Raw genomic sequence first — 22,973 nt, 5'->3', positions numbered from 1 at the left:
CTGGTCACTTGTGCACATCTGGATCACAAGTTTCTGCATGAAAGCTATTTCTCTGAGGTATCACAAGGATTAAGGCAACCTCAACCTTAAGGAAGCATAAACTTTGATCTTCAGTCGCACGTATAGCCAAACCTAACGAGACCTCAGCACTTTGCTACATTTAGAGTAATTATTCTTCAAATTGAAATAGCACAGTTGCATTTGATTTGTCTTGTATATTGGTCACAACACCACTGTGTGTCCTGTGTGAAGGTATTTGAGGTACAACCAATCAATTTGATAGTGATGTCACAGGAAGAACTGGGCAGAAATATGAATCATGGCCATGAGTTTCCTCATGTGGGCATTGATAATTCAGTGATAATTTGTGATTCTACTACTTTTCCCTGTGCTGACGCATAGAATTAGCATAGAGTCACACTGCGGTAGTCATGGCAAATTATTAGCAAGTAGATAAACCAATCCATGCTTCAGAATACCGATTGGAACTTTTACATAAATCAAATCAAGCTTAAGGTATCATTCCACATTAACTGAACTTTAAAAAAAAAAACATTTACAGCTTGGGGAAAAAATTGGGAAACCACTTAAAATGATCAGTTTCTCTTACTTTACTTTTTAGAGGTATATGTTTGAGTAAAATGAACATTGTTGTTTTATTCCACGAACTACTGACAACATGTCTCCAAAATTACAAGCAAAGATTTTGTATTTATTTGCAGAAATAGAGAAATGGTGAAAATAACAAAAAAGACACAGTGTTGTCAGATCTCAAATAATGCAAAGAAAACAAGTTCATATTCATTTAGAAACAACAACAACTGTTTTAACTCAGGAAGAGATAAGAAATCAACATTTGGTGGAATAACCATGAGGTTTTCAATGAGGCCTTAAAACAACAACGAAAAAACTTGTATAGCTTAAAAAATTGTAATATTACTTCCACTTGATTTGAATAAAGTATGTTTGAACTGAACTGAACTGAACTGAACTGAACTGTCCATGCACCACCATCTCTCCAACAGTAAGGCGGTCGTCTCCTCCATCATTTTCATCATTTCTCGACCTCCTTAGTCCCATCCTGGGTTTCTTCAGTAAACCCGAAAGAACAAGTCAAGTTTATTAGTGCAGTTCAGCACCAAGGCAGCTCAAAGTGCTTAACATCATAAAAACATCATACAGTCATTGATTATGAAACAAGCAATAAATATTACATTTTGTCAAATGCCATCATCATAATCATCAATTAAATACACATCAATTATGTTGATCAGTGTTCCAGCTGTTATTAATCAAAGGAAATCCTAAACAGGCGAGTTTTTAACCCTGACTTAAAGGAATTCAGTGTTTCGACTGTTGTGCAGTTTTCTGGAAGTTTATTTCAGAATTGTTTGAGCTCATTCTCTTGTATCAATAAACTGTTCAAACTTATTTTTACTGACAGTAATCTTGCCTATATTTGTTGCCTCCAACTAAACCAACTTGACTTACGGTCAAAAGTTTATGCTGTTGAATGGTAAAGTCATTTGTCGATATCTAAACCGCTCTTTTGTTTATTTTTGTGGTATTTTATATATTCCTTTCCCTAGATTCACACTAAAGACCAACTTCAAACAGTTTCCTAAACCAATGCTAACAATACTTACATAGCATGATTTTTTTGTCATGACAATTAATCTCGATAGAGCAAACATAGTTTGTAAAAGGACAAAATAGAAGATCCAATATTTTCTTGTTTCATTGAACAATGTTATTCTAAATTTAATGCAACAATTTATATAAAAAAAAAACTCTGGCTTTATACAGATTAACTCAGTTTTGTAAGGAAATAAATGCAACATATATGACTATATGTCAGTTACAGCATAAGACATAACATATGTCTTATGCTGTCATGTATGAGGGGCCGTTTAGGACAAAATTTACGTTTTGTCTCTCACACACTACCAAAAAGTCTCGCATACTCCAAAAAAGTAGCCACGCACACTCCAAAAAATTACGTTTTGTCTCTCACACACTACCAAAAACTCTCGCATACGCCAAAAAAGTAGCCACGCACACTCCAAAAAATTACGTTTTGTCTCTCACACACTACCAAAAACTCTCGCATACTCCAAAAAAATAGCCTCGCACACTCCAAAAAATTACGTTTTGTCCCTCACACACTACCAAAAACTCACGCATACTCCAAAAAAATAGCCTCGCATACTCAAAAAAATTACGTTTTGTCTCTCACACACTACCAAAAACTCTCGCATACTCAAAAAAATTACATTTTGTCTCTCACACACTACCAAAAACTCACGCATACTCAAAAAAATAGCCACGCACACTCAAAAATTACTCACGCACATTCAAAAAATACTCAAATTGCGTATACACACACTACTAAAATGTCACACACACACACACAAACGTTAACTTTCTCGCTCACATACACTACTATCAGCTCGCTCACATACACTGTACTAACAGCTCGCACATTCACAAACGTTAACTTTCTCGCACACATACACTGCTAACAGCTCGCACACACACAGACGTTTATCTCTCACATACACAAGACTAAAGTTGAACACACACACAGTACTAAGACTCGTTTTATGTATGTGTGAGAGCGAGACTTTTTATGTATGTGTGAGAGCGAAACTCTTTATGAATGTGTGAGAGTTGTCACGGAAGAGGCGGGGCATAATTTTTGGATCAAACTGCGCATGCGTAGATCCTAAACTATAAGTTTCGATTGTTGACTCACTGTATGTTCTATTACTTAGTATATTTGTGCTTTTAAATATATATAGAACGTTTAACTTTCTTGTAGATTAAATGTGCTATAGAAATAAATGAATCTGATTGATTGATTAAAAATAGCAAAATTGCTGTAGTACAATCTGTCCACTGGGTGCCAGATTGTAGCACTGCGGGCAGTCGTTGAATCGTTTAATGCGCCTGTCAAAGTGCTGGTTGCCTCCGGAGAAGATAGAATGGTGTTTAAAATGGCAGCTGCCTGACCAATTCTCTCTCGTTTCGAATTAGAGTTAGCCATGTTCGGTATAGCAAACTCTTTCTTCTTCGGCACTAGTTGGCGCCGGTTAATAATTCCTGTAATACTGGCACCCAGTGGACAGATTGTACTACAGCAATTTTGCTATTTTTAATCAATCAATCAATCAGATTCATTTATTTCTATAGCACATTTAATCTACAAGAAAGTTAAACGTTCTATATATATTTAAAAGCACAAATATACTAAGTAATAGAACATACAGTGAGTCAACAATCGAAACTTATAGTTTAGGATCTACGCATGCGCAGTTTGATCCAAAAATTATGCCCCGCCTCTTCCGTGACAACTCTCACACATTCAAAAAGAGTTTCGCTCTCACACATTCATAAAGAGTCTCGCTCTCACACATACATAAAACGAGTCTTAGTACTGTGTGTGTGTGTTCAACTTTAGTCTTGTGTATGTGAGAGATAAACGTCTGTGTGTGTGCGAGCTGTTAGCAGTGTATGTGAGCGAGAAAGTTAACGTTTGTGTGTATGTGCGCGAGCTGGTAGTAGTGTATGTGAGCGAGAAAGTTAACGTTTGTGTGTGTGTGCGCGAGCTGGTAGTAGTGTATGTGAGCGAGAAAGTTAACGTTTGTGTGTATGTGCGCGAGCTGGTAGTAGTGTATGTGAGCGAGAAAGTTAACGTTTGTGTGTGTGTGCGCGAGCTGGTAGTAGTGTATGTGAGCGAGAAAGTTAACGTTTGTGAATGTGCGAGCTGTTAGTACAGTGTATGTGAGCGAGAAAGTTAACGTTTGTGTGTGTGTGTGTGACATTTTAGTAGTGTGTGTATACGCAATTTGAGTATTTTTTGAATGTGCGTGAGTAATTTTTGAGTGTGCGTGGCTATTTTTTTGAGTATGCGTGAGTTTTTGGTAGTGTGTGAGAGACAAAATGTAATTTTTTTGAGTATGCGAGAGTTTTTGGTAGTGTGTGAGAGACAAAACGTAATTTTTTTGAGTATGCGAGGCTATTTTTTTGGAGTATGCGTGAGTTTTTGGTAGTGTGTGAGGGACAAAACGTAATTTTTTGGAGTGTGCGAGGCTATTTTTTTGGAGTATGCGAGAGTTTTTGGTAGTGTGTGAGAGACAAAACGTAATTTTTTGGAGTGTGCGTGGCTACTTTTTTGGCGTATGCGAGAGTTTTTGGTAGTGTGTGAGAGACAAAACGTAAATTTTGTCCTAAACGGCCCCTCATAGTCATGGGTGCCATGACAATCATTCAGTTGTCATGGCACCCAACTGAAAAATTGGGTGCCATGAGAAGATAAACCACTATGTAGTGTCCACTTGTAAAGAGAAACTCTGGGATTCTCCAAATTACACTTATGGCATAAATATTCTCACTCAAGACCTGCATAGAAGTGGATAAGTCTCACAAATTCATGCGACAAATCGTCTTATACCCTTGTTAGATCCATCGTCACACATCAGCAGACACATGACTGCGCGTCAAAGTAGCCGAAGCTTTCATTTGCTCACGAGCACAGCGAGGAACATTTCAGAGAGCGGGAGAGCAAGTCACAAAATACCAGAGACACACTCGTTTTGAATGTGGCACTATGATCCTCTGGTGACGTGTGGCTGGTGTTCACGGGCTCCCTCTTCCCTTCTGCAGTCAGTTGAGAGCTTTAATCCCGTCCGGTATTGTCGCTGAGGGCCAACAGAAGAAACGACACTCTGTCTTACCTCTGTTACCAGAATGCATCCGACTAAAGAAGAGAATATTGAGCTGGGATTCGATCCTGCGTTTGGGGTAAGTAAAATGTCGTCTGGATTCTCTTTAAAAGTTTCTAGTAGTGCTTTGCAACTAGAAACTTTAAGTTCGAATGACATCATAACATTGCTAACCAGGATTTTTTTCTTTTACATTTAATTTTAGTTATTTTTTTTAATACAATGGACAGAGGGGTAAAATAAGTACAGAGCGGAGTAAAGGCTAAAAGTAAGCCACAGTGGAATGCAGTGACTAAAGCATAAATGAGTTTCACCAAGCACGAGAATATTTTAGTGGAATTGATTTTAATGCTTTCAAAACATATGGGTAGACAATTTTTTTTTCAACCTAGATGCCAGATTTAAAGTATTAAAGAGCTAAAACATGAACCCCCAAACTAGACAGTAATAAATACAGCTGGACGTACAGAAAAGGGTGAACATTATTTTTGTCACAGTGACCTAAATCTGTTTACACTCACATTATGGAAACTTTTCCTCCTAATGAGGACTAACATTTGTTAGGGTTATGCCGCAGGGTTAGATGTAGGTCAGAATATGGAACAGTTATTATGAATAAGCAGAAAGGAACTTTGAATAAAATCATTTTCAGTCAGTTTCATGGCCTCCATGGCGACATGAACCCCACTGTGAGTGTGGGAATGGAGCAAAACAGACTGCATAGGGTGCACAAGTGTTCACAGCTGAGTCAGAGCTTGATATTTTTCCTTTTTTTTTTCCTTCCCTCAAAAAACGTTTTAAGTACTTCAGATCACAGGGAACATAAATGCTAGCACGCAGATGTGTGGACATGGCAGGCGGTCAACGTGTGCACACACAGCAGCACGAGGTCTTATTATCTGCATCCTCGTATCCATACCAACTGACAGTCATTGTAAAGCAGAACGTTAGGCTTCCAAATGCCGAGTTAGTGGTTAGACAAGACAAAATGAGCCAACGCAAAAATACCGGGTTGGTTGGAACCGAACAAAATGTTACACATTTTTCACTGAGAATTAAAAGTCTCTAATCTGATGCCTGGTTCACAAGGCAAGATTTCATTTATTTATTCATTTATTTCAAACAGATTTTTAAAAACAAAGAAAACAGCTAACCAGTAAGACAAGAGGAAACATATGGATACTTAACTGAGAGCAAACATAATTAGCGTACCACCACTTTTCTGTTTGAAAAGAAGTAGAAAGAAATGAACACTTATTTAATCTCATCCCTTATCTCAATCTAATGAAATATATTGCTTACCAGAAATTTGTACTTAAAAACAAAGTATGGTACTTGTACAACCTGTTCAATTTACTGTGCTAATTTATGTACATAAAACAAAATTAACACAAATTGACTCTCATTACAGGACAAGAAAACTGACTGACCCGTAATGGTAGTAGTTATAATGACAATTGTAAATAATAGCCAGACACACAGTGTCAGAATAATTTAAAATTGAAGGCTGATTTTCAAGACCTGAGAGCCATCGTTTTGATTGCCAAAAAGGAAAAATTGTGACAAAAAAAATCTTATTTTTCAGAAACACAAAAAAAGGTTTTTTAGTGGTGAACCAGCTCTTTTGGCTTTGATCATTCAAAAATATTTTCCATTTAGATCAAGAGATGAAGAGGAAAATTGCTCTTTTCTAAAAGGAGCAATTTTACATCATCAATTTTTTACATCATTTTGTAAAAATGATGTCTTCTCTTTCCCTTTGTCATTGGTAAAAATATAATAATTTATAAAAGTGGTGGAGCTTTCTTCAAAGCTTTAGCAAATCTTGAGAACAGTAATATTAGCACTATGAAAAAAACTTAAGTGAATCAATTAAAAAAAGTCAAATAAAGTTCTCCAGAGTCCTGACTGAAGCAGAGACACATCTGAAGGTTGCAGGACTCCTGATTAATTTAGTCATCAGTTATTCAATGAATTATCCTGATAATTAATTGATCAATTTTTCATTTAAGATTCTTTTCAAGATTTTTCATTTAAGCCTGTTTTATACAATATTAGAAATATGATAAAAGATGCAAATAAACTATTCTATTTCTCTTTTAGAAACGAAAATATCCTTTGCATTGCCTAAATCACAGCAGCAGCAGCAGCAGCATTCCTTTAGTGAATCTGAACCAGGTGAAGCTAAAACTGCCTTTTGAGGAGTTTTCAGTAGAATATACAACGGCTTGCAAAAGTATTCATACCCCTTGGAACTTTTCCATATTTTGTCAAACTGCAGCCACAAACATCCATATGTTTTGTTGGATTTATAGATGATAGACCAACACAAAGTGGTATGCTGATGTGATCTAGAAAGAAAATTGCACACGATTCGAAACATTTTTAACAAATAAAAAGCTGAAAAACACAAAAACATTTGACCCGCTTTTCTGAGGGCAACCAGTTGCCTTCAGAAGTTGCCTGATGACTGAATCACTGAATAAATCCCACAGTGTTGTAACCCAGTCTCAGTACAAAAGTGGCTGAATACTTTTGCGCACCGCACTTTTGAGGTTTTTATTTGCACAAAAGTTTTTGCATCAAGTTTTTCCGTCTGGATCACAACCGTTTACAGTTTCAATGAAATATATTTGTGATTGTAATATGACAAAATATGGAAAAGTCCAGGGGGTAGGAATACTTTTCCAGCTGCTGTATTTAGAGACAAAGAGGTATTATAGTAAATTCTAAATGTACATATTCTTAGTACAGTTTTGGCTTAATTACTGATCTGATGGCATTTGTCTGTCAGTAAATTGTCTTGTTTCAGTCTGTACGCTCGAATTAACAATTAATTGAATACTAAATTACTTGACGATTAGTTCAATAGTCTACGCATCGCGATTGTTGAAATACTCGTCCAGATATTTCTACCGTGACAAACAGTGATACTGATATGCGTCGCTGACGTCGGATCACTTTTTTTCAGTAACGAGTAATCTAAAGCGTTACTATTTCAAATCCAGTAATGAGATTAAAGCTACTTATCCAAGTCACTGTGCGTTACTGTTTCCTTTTGGAATTTAATTTTATGACCGCCGTTCCTTCGCTACAGCAGCAGCTGATCGCTCGCCGTCACAGAAATGTAAACAATGGAAGGAGGAGAGAAATGTGCGTTTTCTTGCTGGAAAAACAGGAACAATTTTGAGTTTCTGGTCGCTAAGTCCGACTATTATAAACAACTTTGGGGCTTGTTTTTACTAGAGTCGCTTGCAAATTTAATGAGTCGCAGGTTGCGGATTTTTTTGGGGGGCTCGTTTTTGAACGTTGCTCATTTGGGCTTGGACATAAGACGAGACACATAATCAGCCCCAGAATTGGTCTGACATCCAGTTAGTCTTAGTCAGATTCTCCCCGTCCATTGTTTCCCGGGTGATCCGTCCCTCTGTGTCTTTCTTAATGTCAATTTAATATATTTGCAGTGAATGACGTCGAGTTTCGCGTTGCGCTCCAAAAAAACTGCAAGCATCAAATCTAACCTGGACAGCGCAACAAAAGGTGAAAACAGCCATGAATGAATGTGTCCGTAACTAAACGGCATTATAATTATTAATATTAAGATAAGTGTCACAAATCTGTGCAGCGGGACATCTGAGTTGTGGAGCCGCAGGAGGAGCGCTGTGCGCTGCGCTCTGACAGTAAACAGGGCCGTAAAGCAAAACCTGGGGAGGCATATTCTAAATTCATATTTATAGTTTTCCAGACAATAGTGGAACACACAAGAACATGCAAAAATTACTAAAGTTTTTTTTGTCTACTATAACCGTTAAACAATCTCCCATACAGCTCTACCTTATAAGTAGAAGCAGCTTTCAGCATCTATGCACCACAAATTTGGAACAAACTTCCAGAAAACTGTAAAACAGCAGAAACACTGACGTCTTTTAAATCTCGACTAAAAACCCACCTGTTTAGGATTGTATTTGAAACTTAATCAATTACAAATCTTTTGATGGAACTTGACTTAATGTCGTGTTTTGATTGTTGATTCCATGTTGCATTGTGTTTCTGTGTTTGATATGATGGAAAGCACTTTGAAATGCCTTGCTGCTGAAATGTGCTATACAAATAACATTTGATTTGATAAGTGGAGACGTATTGTTGATGTTACTATTATGAAATTCTGTAACTTGCAATTAAGTATTGGCAAAGATCAATATAAGATGGCAGAGGGTTGTTGTCAGCAACTGCTGACAGTAACTAAAAAAGTTACTTTTAATGTAACTTAGTTACTTTCCAAATCCAGTAATCAGTAATCAAACTAAGTTACTTTTTTCAAGGAGTAATCAGTAATCCGATAAAAGTTACTTTTTCAAAGTAACTATGCCATCACTGGTGACTTACCATTTTAGCAGTAGAGGAAAATGGTCTCTCAAGGTATCAAGCGAATCTCGAGGATGCATTTTATTTTTGTAGAAAGATTTGGCATTAGTGTGCTGCTGCTAAAAAGCTCTAAAAATTAGTCTGCAGAGTTCATGACAAGCAGAGCTAGAAGTACAAGTAGTAATAATTACTGTTCAAGACACTAAAAACTGCCAATTGTAAAAATGGACAGAGCGGATATTTGATAACTTATTTAATGAGTACTTCATCCCAGCCCCTCTGCTGTGTTCATAGGTCAGCTTTATTAGGCAGCGGAAGTGGTTGTGTGTTCAGCTCGGCACACACAGATGTTACATAAGGATCTCTACCACGACTGATTCATTCACAACGAGCCTAAAGTATTGATAATTCACAGCAGCTATAACGCTACAACTAAATAAAATAATGAAAAAATGATGCTTACAGTGCTGGTTCTGATCCTTCATCTAAAATCACAGCCACCTTTTCTCTCCTAACCTTCTTTGTTTATGAGTAAATTAAATGATCATTTGAAAAGCAATGGCTTGCTTTAACTCTCGCAAATAACGCAACAAATACGTGCGCGTTCCTCTGCGTAGCTGCGTCAGTGCCGTCAGGTGGCCAGTAGATGGAAGCAAACGCTTTCACATGCGACCTCCAGAGCCATCTTGTCTTTAGTTAAATACCTGCTGAGAAACTGTTTTAAAGTAAAAACAGAGAGAAAATGCAGAACACGTTGCATTTCTGCTCGTCTCACCGGTTTAAATCACGCGTGTGACTTGAGTAACGGTGAGCTATGAAACATTCAGCCACGCGGATGCTTTAATCTGACACGCCCCTCTTATTTATTACCAAATCAAAAAGCTTTTTCCACAGAGAAATGATCGGTGAATACTTTGGTTAGTTGATTTTCAGCACAGAATGTCCTAATGCATTTACAGCAAACCTTGAAACGTAACAAATAATAATAAAAGAAAGGCTTCCTGTCATCAACGCTTTTCTCTCTCCACCATTTTCCTGTTTCCTGTCCCTATGAAACAGCCGCAACGGAGTTTCACAGCCTTTAGGAGGCCAATTCAAAATTCATCGAAGGGTTTGCATAAAAACCTAGTTTTTATGCTTATTTCCATGCCAAAACGCATGTTTGGTGGTTTGTCAGGAGTCAGACACAAAGCAGAAGAACTTTTCAATGAACATCTTCCACACAGACAGTCACAGCAACGCAAGTTAGCTTAAAAATGACTATTTTCTGAAGATGGAAAATGTTGTTTTTTTTATAAATAGAAATTACTTTATAATTACCTGAAATAGAAAATAAAATTTTAGCCTATCAATTCTAATTAAAAGCTAATGCTATCACGTCCTCTACCCCATGCAAAGTAGCTGTGTTTTCATTACAAATGTGCACAAATCTTTGTCTATATTCTGCTCGTGTAAAAAAAAACAACACATCTTTGCAATTCTGTTGTTTCCATTAAATAACAAAAATGACATTAAAATAACACATCGATAAGATTCTTCATGCAAATAAGTCACTAAAAATCATGACAGCAACTGATGTAACATGAGCTATACTGTATATTCATACTTCAACCGTGAATTATGAGTATCATTTTAATTTTTTCTGCGGTTGGAGCAACATGGGAGCCGCTGCATATGCTGTGATTTAAGGGGAAATTATAATCTGTGGTTTTACTGAAGAGCTGCGGACGCAACACGTTTTAATGACACACAACTTTTCATGAACTGTGTGATGCTGTGAGAGCTCTGGTGGAAAATAACAAAAACAATCCATCATCCTCCTGCCACTTTCTGTCGTCTTCTTTGTGGTTTTCATCAGTAGGAACATCCGGCTATTGATCACGTGACTAGTGCGATGCTTAAAAAAGTGTTTCTATTGCAGTTTTGTGTAAAACATCTATTTTGATACCACAAAAAAAACCCCACCTTATCCCATCGCAAGAACGTTTTATCAACAAAAAAAATAGTTTTTTTCTGTAATTGTCATACCATTGAGCGAATTTATTTTTCTTACTTTCAGTTTGCGCAATTTTTTGGTTAAAGGAAATGCAGATAAAGTTGTCATGATTTCAGTTCCACCTTGATTCTTTTTGCTGATCTTCTGCTGATTTGCTCATTGTGCTCCATATTTAAACACCTTCTCTTCACCTGCTCAGTGTGAGATTGTATGATGCCTTCAAGCCCTGGTTCATGAGCCGACACTTTACTGGCCCTGCTTGACTCACACCATTGCTTTTTGCTTTGTCCTTACTGGTGTAACAGTAGAGGTTTTGAGCTTCCATTGCTGAACCTTTCCTGACTTTGACCTCGTTTCAAGCCTTTTCTATTCTGGATATTTTTCCTCCCTTGCCGGAGACCCTCCTGTGCATGACCCTGGACAGTTTATGAACCGTGAATGATTGGCTGTTGGACGTAATTATCTCTGCTCTCAGTGAACATCTCTGAGGCCCTGAAGGCCAGTCTTTCACAGATCCTCTAGCCCCGCAGAAGCTGGATTCTTGGACCCTGTAAATCCCTGATTCCTGGTAAATCTCCTTTTTGTTTTCCCTGTGTCCTGGTTCTCATCCAGTCATGTCACTCATCTTTGTTTTTTTGTATGCTGGGACCACTTCAATGCCATCCCGCTGTGTTTTGTAATAAATGTTTTGGAATCTTTCCTGTTATGATGGTCTACAGTACAGCAATTGTACTCTCTGTCTCTGCTTCAGCTAACGATTAGTTTGTTTTTGCTATTTTACCCATGATGTCATGTTTTATTGTACAAAAGCCCTCAATTCTTTAAGAATTGTCAGACTTACCTCTTTGTTGTCCTCCATACAGTTAGCTATATGCCTTACAAAGACCATAAACACTTAAATTTGGCCATTCTGCATTCTGCCCTGGTGAGCTTACTCTAGGATAAAAAAATGCCTGAGGGGCGTTCAGAGGACGACAGGGGGCGCTGATGGAAATTTTTACTAAAGGGGGTCGCTGGAATTTCTTTGGGGGGCGTTTGCTCGAAGGTAAACTTTACACCTTAAATGCACAACAACAGTGGCGGAGCTAGACTTTTAAAGTTGTGGGGGTCAAGGGGGGCCAGGGCTATCTTGAGGGGGGCAGGGGGTGTGTGGCAAAGATGAGAATGTGTGTGTATATATATACATCTATATATAGATCCATCTATATGCATGTATACACATCTATATGTATGTATGTGTGTGTGTGTAATATATATATATATATATATATATATATATATATATATATATATATATACACATATTCATTCTCTTAAAGGCAGCACATAGCTGAGAGAAACACTGAAGAGAAGAAGAGTTATGATTCATATAGTTGCAGTTATAGCCATGTTTTAATGCTGCAGAGCACAGTTTTGCAAATAGTTCAAAGGTTAAACTGGCATTGTTGTACATCTTTTATCTGGTCACTTTGTGCAATATTTAACAACTAACATCAGAAAATGACACAGAAGAAGAATATTTCTTGCCACTCTGATTGGCTGCTGTCTACCAATTTTAACTTGAATGTCCATCCATCCATTCATTTCTGGTAGACGCCTGTAAAAATGATTTTTATTCACGTTGCGTTTTTGTTCTCTGGGAAATGATTGAGCCTGGGATGTTTTTAAGCAGCACTGGACTTTAAATGTGCACTATTATGTAAAATCAACTTTTTTCGTTTTACATGATGTAATTAGGTTATTCCCTCATCAAAAACGTACCTGGAGTGTTGCAGTGATTCTTCCATGCATATTTGAGAACTCTTTTCATATCCTGTGGCAACCATTCAGCTGTGCAAAGTTGAGCGCCGCCTTTGAGACTCAGCCTGCAGGACCTGCAGCTTCCGAGCCTCCGCCTCACATGGCGGGGGAGTCGCAGGGGGAGCCACAGGGAGAGCCTCCCCTGCGACTCCCATTCATTCGCAGGGGAGATTGAGTTGGAAGTCTCCTCTGCGACTTCCAACTCAGCTCCTTCAGACTAGCCGGCAGCAATTAGAGGTGGTGGGACTGCACATCTGCTGATCTCATTATACGAGCTCCCTCTCAGCTCCATCTCATGGGAACAACCATGCTTGTAAAAACGACATTAAAGGGTTAACAGAGGAGCCATGTTGTGATGACTTCCTCAAGGCAAAGTTTCAGAAAGAGCAGGAGAGACAGAGGCCCGATTTCAAAGCGTTAAATTAGGAAGGAAAAACTGAAGTTAACATAGTTACTCGATTGCACTATAACATGGGCACTATTTGTCTGGAATATGTAAAATATTCCCCCTTTAAAACAAAACAAAAAATAATTGGATGTAATATGAAAATGTATGTTCAAATTGGGAGCAGGTTTTGTCTGATATTTCTTACAAGCTGCATCTGATTCCAATGGCTCTCCAGACGGTTTACTCCAGGAATGCTAACAGAAATTGCATATGGGGTTGGTTACCATTGGCAGCTTGGTTGGGTTGAAGATGTGAGATAATGATATGCAGGTGAAGCAGGAAGAGGTGAAGAAGTTTTTTCCCATTACTCTTGACTGCTTCACTGAAAGCTCACGTAATCCAAAGTGTTTCTGAAATGATTTTCTAAGAAGTTTGAGAAAATCAGTCTTTTTCTGATTTTAGAAGAGCAATCCGATCTTCTCTCCATTTTCTCATGTTTCAACAAAAGAAAAACTCACAGTTTTCCCATCACTGTTGGGTCTGTGTCTGATCAGAGGCATGAAACTCTGAAAAGTCCAAACCTCCAGTACAGAGGGGAGAACTGTCAGCCTGGACTGTTTGCTCTTTTCAGAATGGTGGGCTCTTTGATTTCGATACAGTGGAGGAGCATTGAGCATCCTTACTCATGTATTTCAGCCCTTGTCTTTCTAAGTGATTTCTTAAATCTACCAGTCTGGAAATAATCAGTCTATGTAAGATATTACAATTTGTTTAATAACTTGAAACAACTACATATGAGTAAAATCAGCAAAAACAAAACGAAACACAACAAACAAGAAAACAGGAAACATGTAAGGGGAGCTTAATTCATCCTCCTCATTTGTGGTTAAGATGTGAGGCAGTAAAGTTTGTGAGAAACACGGTTTCTGTCGGCCTCCAAACGTTTGGCATCAACTGTCACAACACACAGTCTGGTAGAGCTGAAAAAAGCCTTTCAAAAGCCTTAAAGAACAATGTTATTAGCCAAGTAGAACAACTAGTTTTGCTGCAAAACCTGTAAAATAAAACCTCAAAACAGCAAAAACATCATCCCAGCTTCTGTGAGCAAAAGCTGGGTTCATCTAACCTTCGTTCTTTTGGGTTAGATCAAGCCCACAACAACCTCCTGTGTGTTCAGGGAGTTTTTAACCCCGTTTATTTACTTTTTTATTTTATTTTTTACTTGACTTGGCTGAAAATAATGTCCCGTTTCCACATGCAGATAGAAAACGTAAGTTCCAAAAAATATTTATAGAACAAATGCTTTTTGCCAATCAGCACTTTCCCTTTCCAGGAATAATCTGCATATCTGCGTACACACATTCCAAACCAAGCATTTAATGAATGGAAAATGATTCAGTGAAAGCAAACAAAAAGACAAACTTTATTGTCATTCAGTTGAGCATTTAAAATGTCAAGCGAACATCAAGCAAATTTTTGTTGTTAATAATAAAATGAATGATTAACATTAAGAACAAAAACTATAAAAAGAAAACCGCTTAGTGAATATTGGAATGTGATAACTGCATCTACTTGCCCATTTCTCCTCCTCTGTTTTTACTGTTGAGACTAAACCAGTTGAGACTAAAGCAGGATTCAAGACAGTCACGGTTATTTTCTTGCTTTGGAAAAAGGCTTAGACTGGATTTGATCACCTGTTTACTTTTTTTTTCCGGCTGTGTTTCAAGGGCAGCGATGAACAGCCACAGCTAACCGACACCGTGGAGCCACACACCGATGAGCCTCTCGGACCGACGGTAGACGAAGGTGTCGACTTGGTTTACGCTCTGAATGACAGGCCACCCTGGTACCTTTGCATTCTCCTTGGCTTTCAGGTAAATGAATACCAGCTTATCAGTTTAAGATGAAACAACATATAAAATTAACATGAGTTCCCATAGTGGGTTGTATTCATTTGGTAAAGGGTAAGATATCCTGTATTGCGCTTTATCAAGTTCAGAGAACCCCAAAGCGCTTCGCGCTGCATTCAGCCGTTCGGATTGTGGCACATTGGGTCAGTCTGTCTGAGGTGAGGCTGCCAAGCACCGATGTCCAACATTTTTCCCTTTCACTTGTGACATGTTGGGAGTTTCCTTGCATGTATGGCCTCATTAAAATCACCCAACTACATCTTAATGAAATCAAGACCTGAGCTTTGAGTTGGCCCAAGTCATTTCATAGTTCTTAGCCAGTCTCTGTCTGTTGGTATGTTTTGGATCAGTGTCATGTTGCAAAGATTAGTTTTGCTTCAGTTGTTTGCTTTTTTCTTTTCATATACATAAGTCTCATATTTTTCTCAAATACCCTCAGAAACACGGCGTAATGGTGGATTATATTATCTATGTCTGCAAGTTCTGCTGCAGCAAAATTTTATACTTCTTGATTTGTAAGAGATTTTTGTTTTCTTGGAATGCTGTATTTAGTTTATAATAATTTCATTGTCTACAGTTTTGCGGCAGATCTCCGTCTGAATTTTATTTTACTTTTTTCTAGAAAGCAGAGATTTCCTCCTTTAAACTTGTGAATTCGCTTTCATTCTTACAGTAGCGATAGTCCGTGTCATGTGTTGACATTTTAGGATCGGTAAGCTTGGTTAGAAGGCCAGACATTCATAACTTTGATAGTTGTTATGGATGTCATTCAATTGTCTGATTTGAAATAATGTTGATGTGTCTTTAAATCCATTACTACACTCAAAAGCTGCTACAATCCAGACAGACGGCCCTTTTGATCACAGTAGAATTTCTATATAAATGTTTTCTTTGATTTATTTTTTCTTCTATTAATAATTTTTGTTAATAGAAAGAATATACATATTCTTTCTATTAATATACATATTCTTTAGAATGCATATATACAGTATATATACAGTACAGACCAAAAGTTTGGACACAACTGTGTGTCCAAACTTTTGGTCTGTACTCAATACAGGCCAAAAGTTTGGACACACCTTCTCATTGAATTCAATGAGAAGGTGTGTCCAAACTTTTGGTCTGTACTGTATATATATATATATGCATTCTAAATTATTAGAACATAATTCTAAATTATGTTTGCATAATTTGTATTTACTTATGTGGGTTTATCCTTATGGGTTTTCTCCATTGTTTTGCTCAAAATCAGTTCAGGTTCCATAGACAGACATAACAGAGTGCATATAAAATAAGTCATCAGTAGATCTACTCAACTAATGATATACTGATGACTTATATCACCAGTCATCCACGATGGCTCATGGAAAAGACAGTCATGACTTTTCTCATCGTGGATAGACGATGAGAAAAGTCCGACATTACATAGAAGCAGTAGATTATCTAGTTTTTCTTCTGGCTCTTCTTGCAAACTAATAATTCTGCAGGTTTTTATTCTTCTGAATAGAATTAGATATGCATTCCTGTGGTGTTGTACACCCGCAGCATTCTTTCTGTTGTGCTGTTTAAAATCAATCAGCAAACACTTTCTTTTTTTCTGAGCAGTCTCCCTGAACCGACTCCAGCATGTCTGTGCGTTTACCACATTAGATAAAGTTCTCATGTGAAACCCTGATGGGTTTAATGCAAGCACAAGACTGCTACTGTGACAATGCTGTTTTGGTTTTTCATTTTTTTGAATATGCATGCGGCCCTTACTGTAAATTCTTAAGACACATTCCAGACATGTAGTATTCAGTGCATTATTTTTTTTTCTGTATGTATTAACTTTATCAAAAGTCTGCCAAATCTAGGATTGGTGACGAAGATTTGTTTCAAAGTATTTCCATATATCAAAACATACACAAAAAATCGGAGTAAGGGCGTGCCGTGGTGGCGTAGCGGTTAGCGCGACCCATATTTGGAGGCCTTCAGTCCTCGACGCGGCCATCGCGGGTTCGACTCCCGGACCCGGCGATATTTGCCGCATGTCTTCCCCCCTCTCCTTCCCAGTTTCCTGTCAGCCTACTGTCATATAAAGGACACTAGAGCCCACAAAAGACCCCCTGGAGGGGTGGAAAAAAAAATCGGAGTAAAGGTCAAATGATGTTAAAGGTTAATTTGTTATGTCAGAAGGATACGACTAAGGTATTGTGTCGTGCTTGCGCTTACACAAGGAAATCAGAGGACCAGCGGGTCATGAGTTTGTTTAAGAGGTAAACAACCATGACATTTGAATCATGCCGTAAAACTAGTTAAAGGAGGCACAGCAAAATGGATAAACATTGGTCATGAATCAGCGATTAGATATTTTTAGAGCTTAATCATTTCAGCTTTGGCCCTCCGCAAGGCCCCCAGATGAACCACAGATGAGGATGTACTAGTGATAGAAACAATTCTCATATCCTCTTAGCTTTTCCTTATTTTGTCATGTTACAACTACAAAATAAGTACAATTTTACGTGATATGAATTTTACATATTAGGAGAACATAATTATTTCCATATGACTAATAAGGAATTTAGTCATAAGGGAATATAAATTGTAATGAATATAAATTGCAAAATTTATATCAAATTTTTCAAAATATATTATTGTTTCTGTTTCTGATGTCAGTCAGATGGTTAATTACATAGTGATTATGAATTTGAATATTGCACCTATTTGTATAAATATAGATGTGATGCTTATTAGGTCTACTGGGCATTTAAGGTATGAAAAAGGCTGTTCAATCTTGAAATTGAGTAAAAATATACATTTCTGAACATTTAATCATTACAGTGTGTCACATATGGCTAAATATTGCAAAATGCCGTTGACATCAGTGTTTGTAAACCTTTAACCACCAATAAACCTTTAAAGGGCCAGTATAATGTATTTTAAAGGCACTATCAAGTAACTATCTTCAGTTATTAAATAATGCTATGTCCATCCATCCATCCATCCATCCATCCATCCATCCATCCATCCATCCATCCATCCATCCATCCATCCATCCATCCATCCATCCATCCATCCATAATGCTATGTATGTCAAATAATTAATTTAATGCCTTGAGCCTTAGTTTAAAAACTCCTAGTCTTTCTGAAACTCAGCCTTCAGGAAGTCATCACAACATGGCTCCTCTATCGACCCTTTAGCAACGTTTTTACCAGCGTTCCACTGAGAAGAAGCTCCTATAGTGAGCTCAGCAGATGTGCAGTTCCACCAGATCTTTGCCAATTGCTCCTGGCTAGTCTGAAGGAGCTGAGTAGTGGAGTTGTGGGAGAGGGCTACTCTGTAATGTGGGAGACTAAAGGATTTCTCAAAAATGCACTAAAGAATCACATCTATACTCCCGGTTTGGTTTTGTTGAGAGAATAACATTATACCCTTATGTAAAGCTCAAAAAAAGTAGATTTTACATAATACTTTCCCTTTAATATGTAACTCGCGTATGAAATCATGCTACTTCATAATGATATTCAAATCCAGCAAACCTTTAGTAATAAAACTAAATATCAGTTTTATTTTTAAGCATTGCAAGCAAAAGGTGGTGCCTTCTATTAAAGGTTCTGCTGTCGATCACACAACTGGAGGCTCACCAAAGATCCTCATCTGAGTCGTGATGAAAGGTAATGGAAACCTGCTCAGCTCGAAAGTAAAAACATGCTTTTGTTCATCTGAGGACATTATTTTCTGACGTTTTTTGGCCAGGTTTAACATTTGCAGCTGAGAAAACACTTCTTCGCAGTGAATTATTACCTCGCCGCACATTTAAATTTTTAAAGCCAATAGCACTTATTGTGATTATTGGTATGCTGTTTTCATCTTATTAAATAATCAGGTTGTTTACAGGCATATAAGTGTGCGTGTCTTTTTCATTTGTGAAAGGGTCTGTGTTTAATTTGGACAGAGTACAAGTGCCAGATACCTCATAGCGAAAACTATAAAGATGTCAGCAGTACCTGTCTCTTATCACAGGATGGTGCCTATCTACATGCGGTGTGGGAGAGTCATATTTCTTTTTTCACCTGAAAAGGAAAATAAGAGGAGCTGTAAATTCCCAGGTGGCTGACTCAAGCAAAGATAAAAGACTATGTCTTCATGTTATCTGGATACCCTCAGACCTACAGAACACGCCTGAAGACCAGGGCTTAACACACGTTTTACCACACTAAAGCACAGCTTGAAATAGACTGCTATAAACCCAAAGGATATTCAAACCTCACGGTTCTCCAGTCACCTCATCGTCAGTGTTGTCAACAGGTTGTTTTTTTTCCTGAATCGAATCGGACGAGCTCTGCCTCGCACTTCCTCTGCATTCCTGCTAGAAGCCTCTGCATTAAGGGGTGCAGCGCCTTGCAAAAACATTCCCACCTATTGAGCTTTTAGTGTTGTTACAATTAGCTTTGTTGCATTTTATTAGGATTTTATTTGATAATGGAAACACAACAGGAAGTTTTCTGTGTTGTAGTACCAGTAAACATCTCACAAGCAAACTGCATTTTCTTTGCAAACTTGCATAGGTTCTTTTGATATTCCTCTAATGCTGAAAATTGTTGAAATTAAAAGGGCAGTATGCAGGGCCGGGCCCAAGGCATAAGCAAACTAAGCAGCCGCTTAGGGCCCCAGGGCCACCAAGGCCCCCCCCGCAGAAGAGCTGATTTTTTTTTTTTAGTAACAATTTCTATGTCATTATGACAAAAATACACAATTTCATCATGAAGTGATTTGTTTCTACAGTAATATATTTGATAATGTATGTAGAAATCATTATTCTTGGGGGCCCCTGGTGGCTGCGGAAGGTACCGCACGCTTCGCGGGAACATGAGCTGCCCTGCAGAGAGCATCCTAACATCCAAAGCTCCGGTAGAGGATAAGTTCTGTTAAAATCATTTCAAGGCTCAGAATCAACCCGGTACCGGTCCACATTCTCAGGGGAGAAAAACTCACCTGGTGTAAATTAAACTTTTAACTATTGGAGTAACTCTTAGAAATTAATTTAATCAAAGAATGTCATGAATATGTGTGTATGGCTGCACCGATGGCAGTTTTCTGGCCGATCCCTGGTTACAGATCTTTAAAGAGCCTGACCTGCCGATTTTGATTTTGGCCGATACCAATTCTTTTGTCTGAAATGTCGCTAAATAAAGGAAGAAAATCACTGAGTTGGCAACAATGAGGTGAATATTGTTAACTGTAAATGTTCAGACCTGACCTGGTGGGCCGGTCTGTCAGTCAAACCTCTCACTGTAGAGCAGAAGAGGACAGAGACTGATTTTAAACCTTTGCTGACGAAAATAAGATCAGGGGACAAGATGGGCTTCACATGTACGTATCGGCCGATCACCATCCCCCAAAATTATCCCAGAAATCGACTGGCTGATAAATGTATCCTATATTATACATGCATAGGGTATAATGAAAACAACACCATCAGAGATGCAATAAGTTTATAGCAGGTGTGCGAATGATCTGATTGTCTAACTGTTGATTTCAGAAATCCACATTGTCAGCAGAAATAGAGGGCCACAAAACCAACTTTTGCTTAGGGCCCCCTGGAGACTTTGGCAGTATGTATTTTCCAGATGCATAGTGCCATTTTACCTGACTTTATAGCCCTTATAAAGATTCTGTATATATCATATGACTTAAAAATTTGATTTTATAATTTAATACCTTGAAATTGGGCCTCTGTCTCTTTTTAAACTCCTGCTCTTTCTGAAACTCCAGCTTCAGGAAATCATTACAACTTTGCTCTACTAATAATCCTTTAACAATGTTTTTAACCAGCGATGCACTGAGAAGTAGCTCCTATAGTGAGCCACTTGTTCCAGCTCCTTCGGGGAAATCCCAAAGCGTTCCCAGTCCAGCCGAGAAACATTGTCCCTCTGCGTGTCCTGGTTATTCCCTTGGGCCCCCTCCTGGTGGGACGTGGCCCGAACACCTCACCGGGGAGGCGTTCAGGAGGCATCCTAACCAGATGCCCGAGCCACCTCAACTGGCTCCTTTCGACATGAAGGAGCAGCGGCTCTACTCTGAGTCCCGCCCAGATGACTGAGCTTCTCACCCTATCTCTAAGGGAGAGCCCAGACACCCTATGGAGAAAACCCATTTCGGACACTTGTATTCGTGACCTCGTTCTTTCAATCATGACCCAAAGCTCATGACCATAGAAGAGGTACTAGGGACATAGACCAACTGGTAAATTGAGAGATTCGCCTTTTGACTCAGCTCTCTCTTCACCATTACAGACTGGTACAGCACCTGCTTCCCTGAAGATGCTGTGCCAATCTGCCTATCATCTCCTGCTCCGTTTTTCCCTCTTTCTTGAACAATATCCCAAGATACTTAAACTCCTCCACTTTACGACATGATGTCTTCCCTTTTCCGACTCAAGACGAAGGCCTCGGATTTGGAGGCACTGGTCCTCATCACACTCAGCTGTGAACCACTACAGCGAAAGCCGTAGATCACAGTAGGACCACATCATCTACAAAAAGCAGAGATCCGAAAGCCATCAAAACAGATCATCTTAACATCTTGACTATAAATTCTGTCTGCAACCCTACCCTGGATAAATGGAAGAAGATGGATGGATGGAGACAAAAGGGGACGTATTCTTCCTCTTGTTGAAATAATTATAAGCACATTGGTTTGTCCAATCAGTACATTCTTGTGTTGCTGGCAAGCAGCGCTCACTACTTTGTTCCTCTTGGTATTTCTTTAATTATATGTGCAGTACATAGTTAAAACAGTGTGAAAGAGACTTTGCGCTTTCATTATCCCAACAAGGCACTTCCAGTGTGTCATTATCATGTTTTACAAATGTGAAATCGAATATGTGCCAATCTTAGAAATTAATCCCAGACGTCAATCTATCATGATCTGCTATCAATCTGAAGTAATCCTCCAAACAGCCATCTAAAATATGCTGGCTTTCTTCGTGGGAGTTTAAAAAGTGCCTTCATTAATCTGCTCCAGTTTATTACCATCTGTCTTTGGTTTGTATTTCCTTTTACACAAATTCTTTTTAAACAGTGGTGATCTTCACCAGCAGCGACGTCCTAACTCCCCTCAGCACACACAGAGGTTAAGCCTGAAGTGTGAGCTGAAAGAGTGCAAGATGTGCAAGAATTTCTGGTTTGAGTTTATACAGTCCTCCCCTCACATTTTTCTTAGTTTATCTGGTTACTCTAGATTTCCGTTCTCTCTGCTGCCCCGTGATGCACTGGTGCAAATAAGTGGGCATAGATGATGGATAAATTGAACATTGCTCTTAACCTGTTGCCAGTTGTTGCCAGACATTTTTTTAACTTACAGTAAAAAGACACTTGTTACAGTGAAATTAATTTTTGAGGATACGCCCACATCTGTGAACACAGCTGTAGCTGAACTTGACCGTATCACATAGTACTGTAGAAACCAGCAACACTTGTTCTGTAACTGAAGCTTGAGGTCTCGTGATCAGTGCTAATCCTTCAACATGTCCTCTCTCCATCTTCTCGTTCACGATTCACAGCACTATGTCCTTGCCTTCGGCGGAATCATCGCCGTCCCACTGATCCTCGCCGAGCCTCTCTGCATCGCAGACAACAACGTGGCCAAAAGCCAGCTCATCTCCACCATATTCTTCGTGTCCGGATTGTGCACAGTGCTGCAGACGACCGTTGGAACCAGGTAACAAAGCCCCAGTGAACCAGTAAGCCACCTGGCTTACGCAAAGCTCAGATACATAAACTGGCACTTTCAAATGTGTGTAAACCTC

At 38.5% G+C, this 22,973-nt stretch overlaps 1 protein-coding gene across 1 annotated transcript in view; it reads left to right on the top strand.

Moving 5' to 3' along the window:
- The first annotated feature begins 4,546 nt into the window (after nucleotides 1-4,546).
- The window catches only part of LOC102234562 (solute carrier family 23 member 2-like), a 108,585-nt gene continuing 90,158 nt past the window's right edge, over nucleotides 4,547-22,973 (top strand). The window contains exons 1-3 of the mRNA XM_023343577.1: nucleotides 4,547-4,803; nucleotides 15,001-15,147; nucleotides 22,728-22,885. Of these exons, the coding sequence (XP_023199345.1) occupies nucleotides 4,750-4,803; nucleotides 15,001-15,147; nucleotides 22,728-22,885 (359 nt within the window). The 5' untranslated portion in view covers nucleotides 4,547-4,749. The remainder of the gene's footprint in view (nucleotides 4,804-15,000; nucleotides 15,148-22,727; nucleotides 22,886-22,973) is intronic.

This window comes from Xiphophorus maculatus, chromosome 2 (assembly GCF_002775205.1).
Source record: "Xiphophorus maculatus strain JP 163 A chromosome 2, X_maculatus-5.0-male, whole genome shotgun sequence".
Classification (NCBI taxonomy): domain Eukaryota; kingdom Metazoa; phylum Chordata; class Actinopteri; order Cyprinodontiformes; family Poeciliidae; genus Xiphophorus; species Xiphophorus maculatus.
The sequence above is the reverse complement of the archived record's forward strand: the minus strand, read 5'-3'. Positions and strand labels throughout refer to the sequence as shown.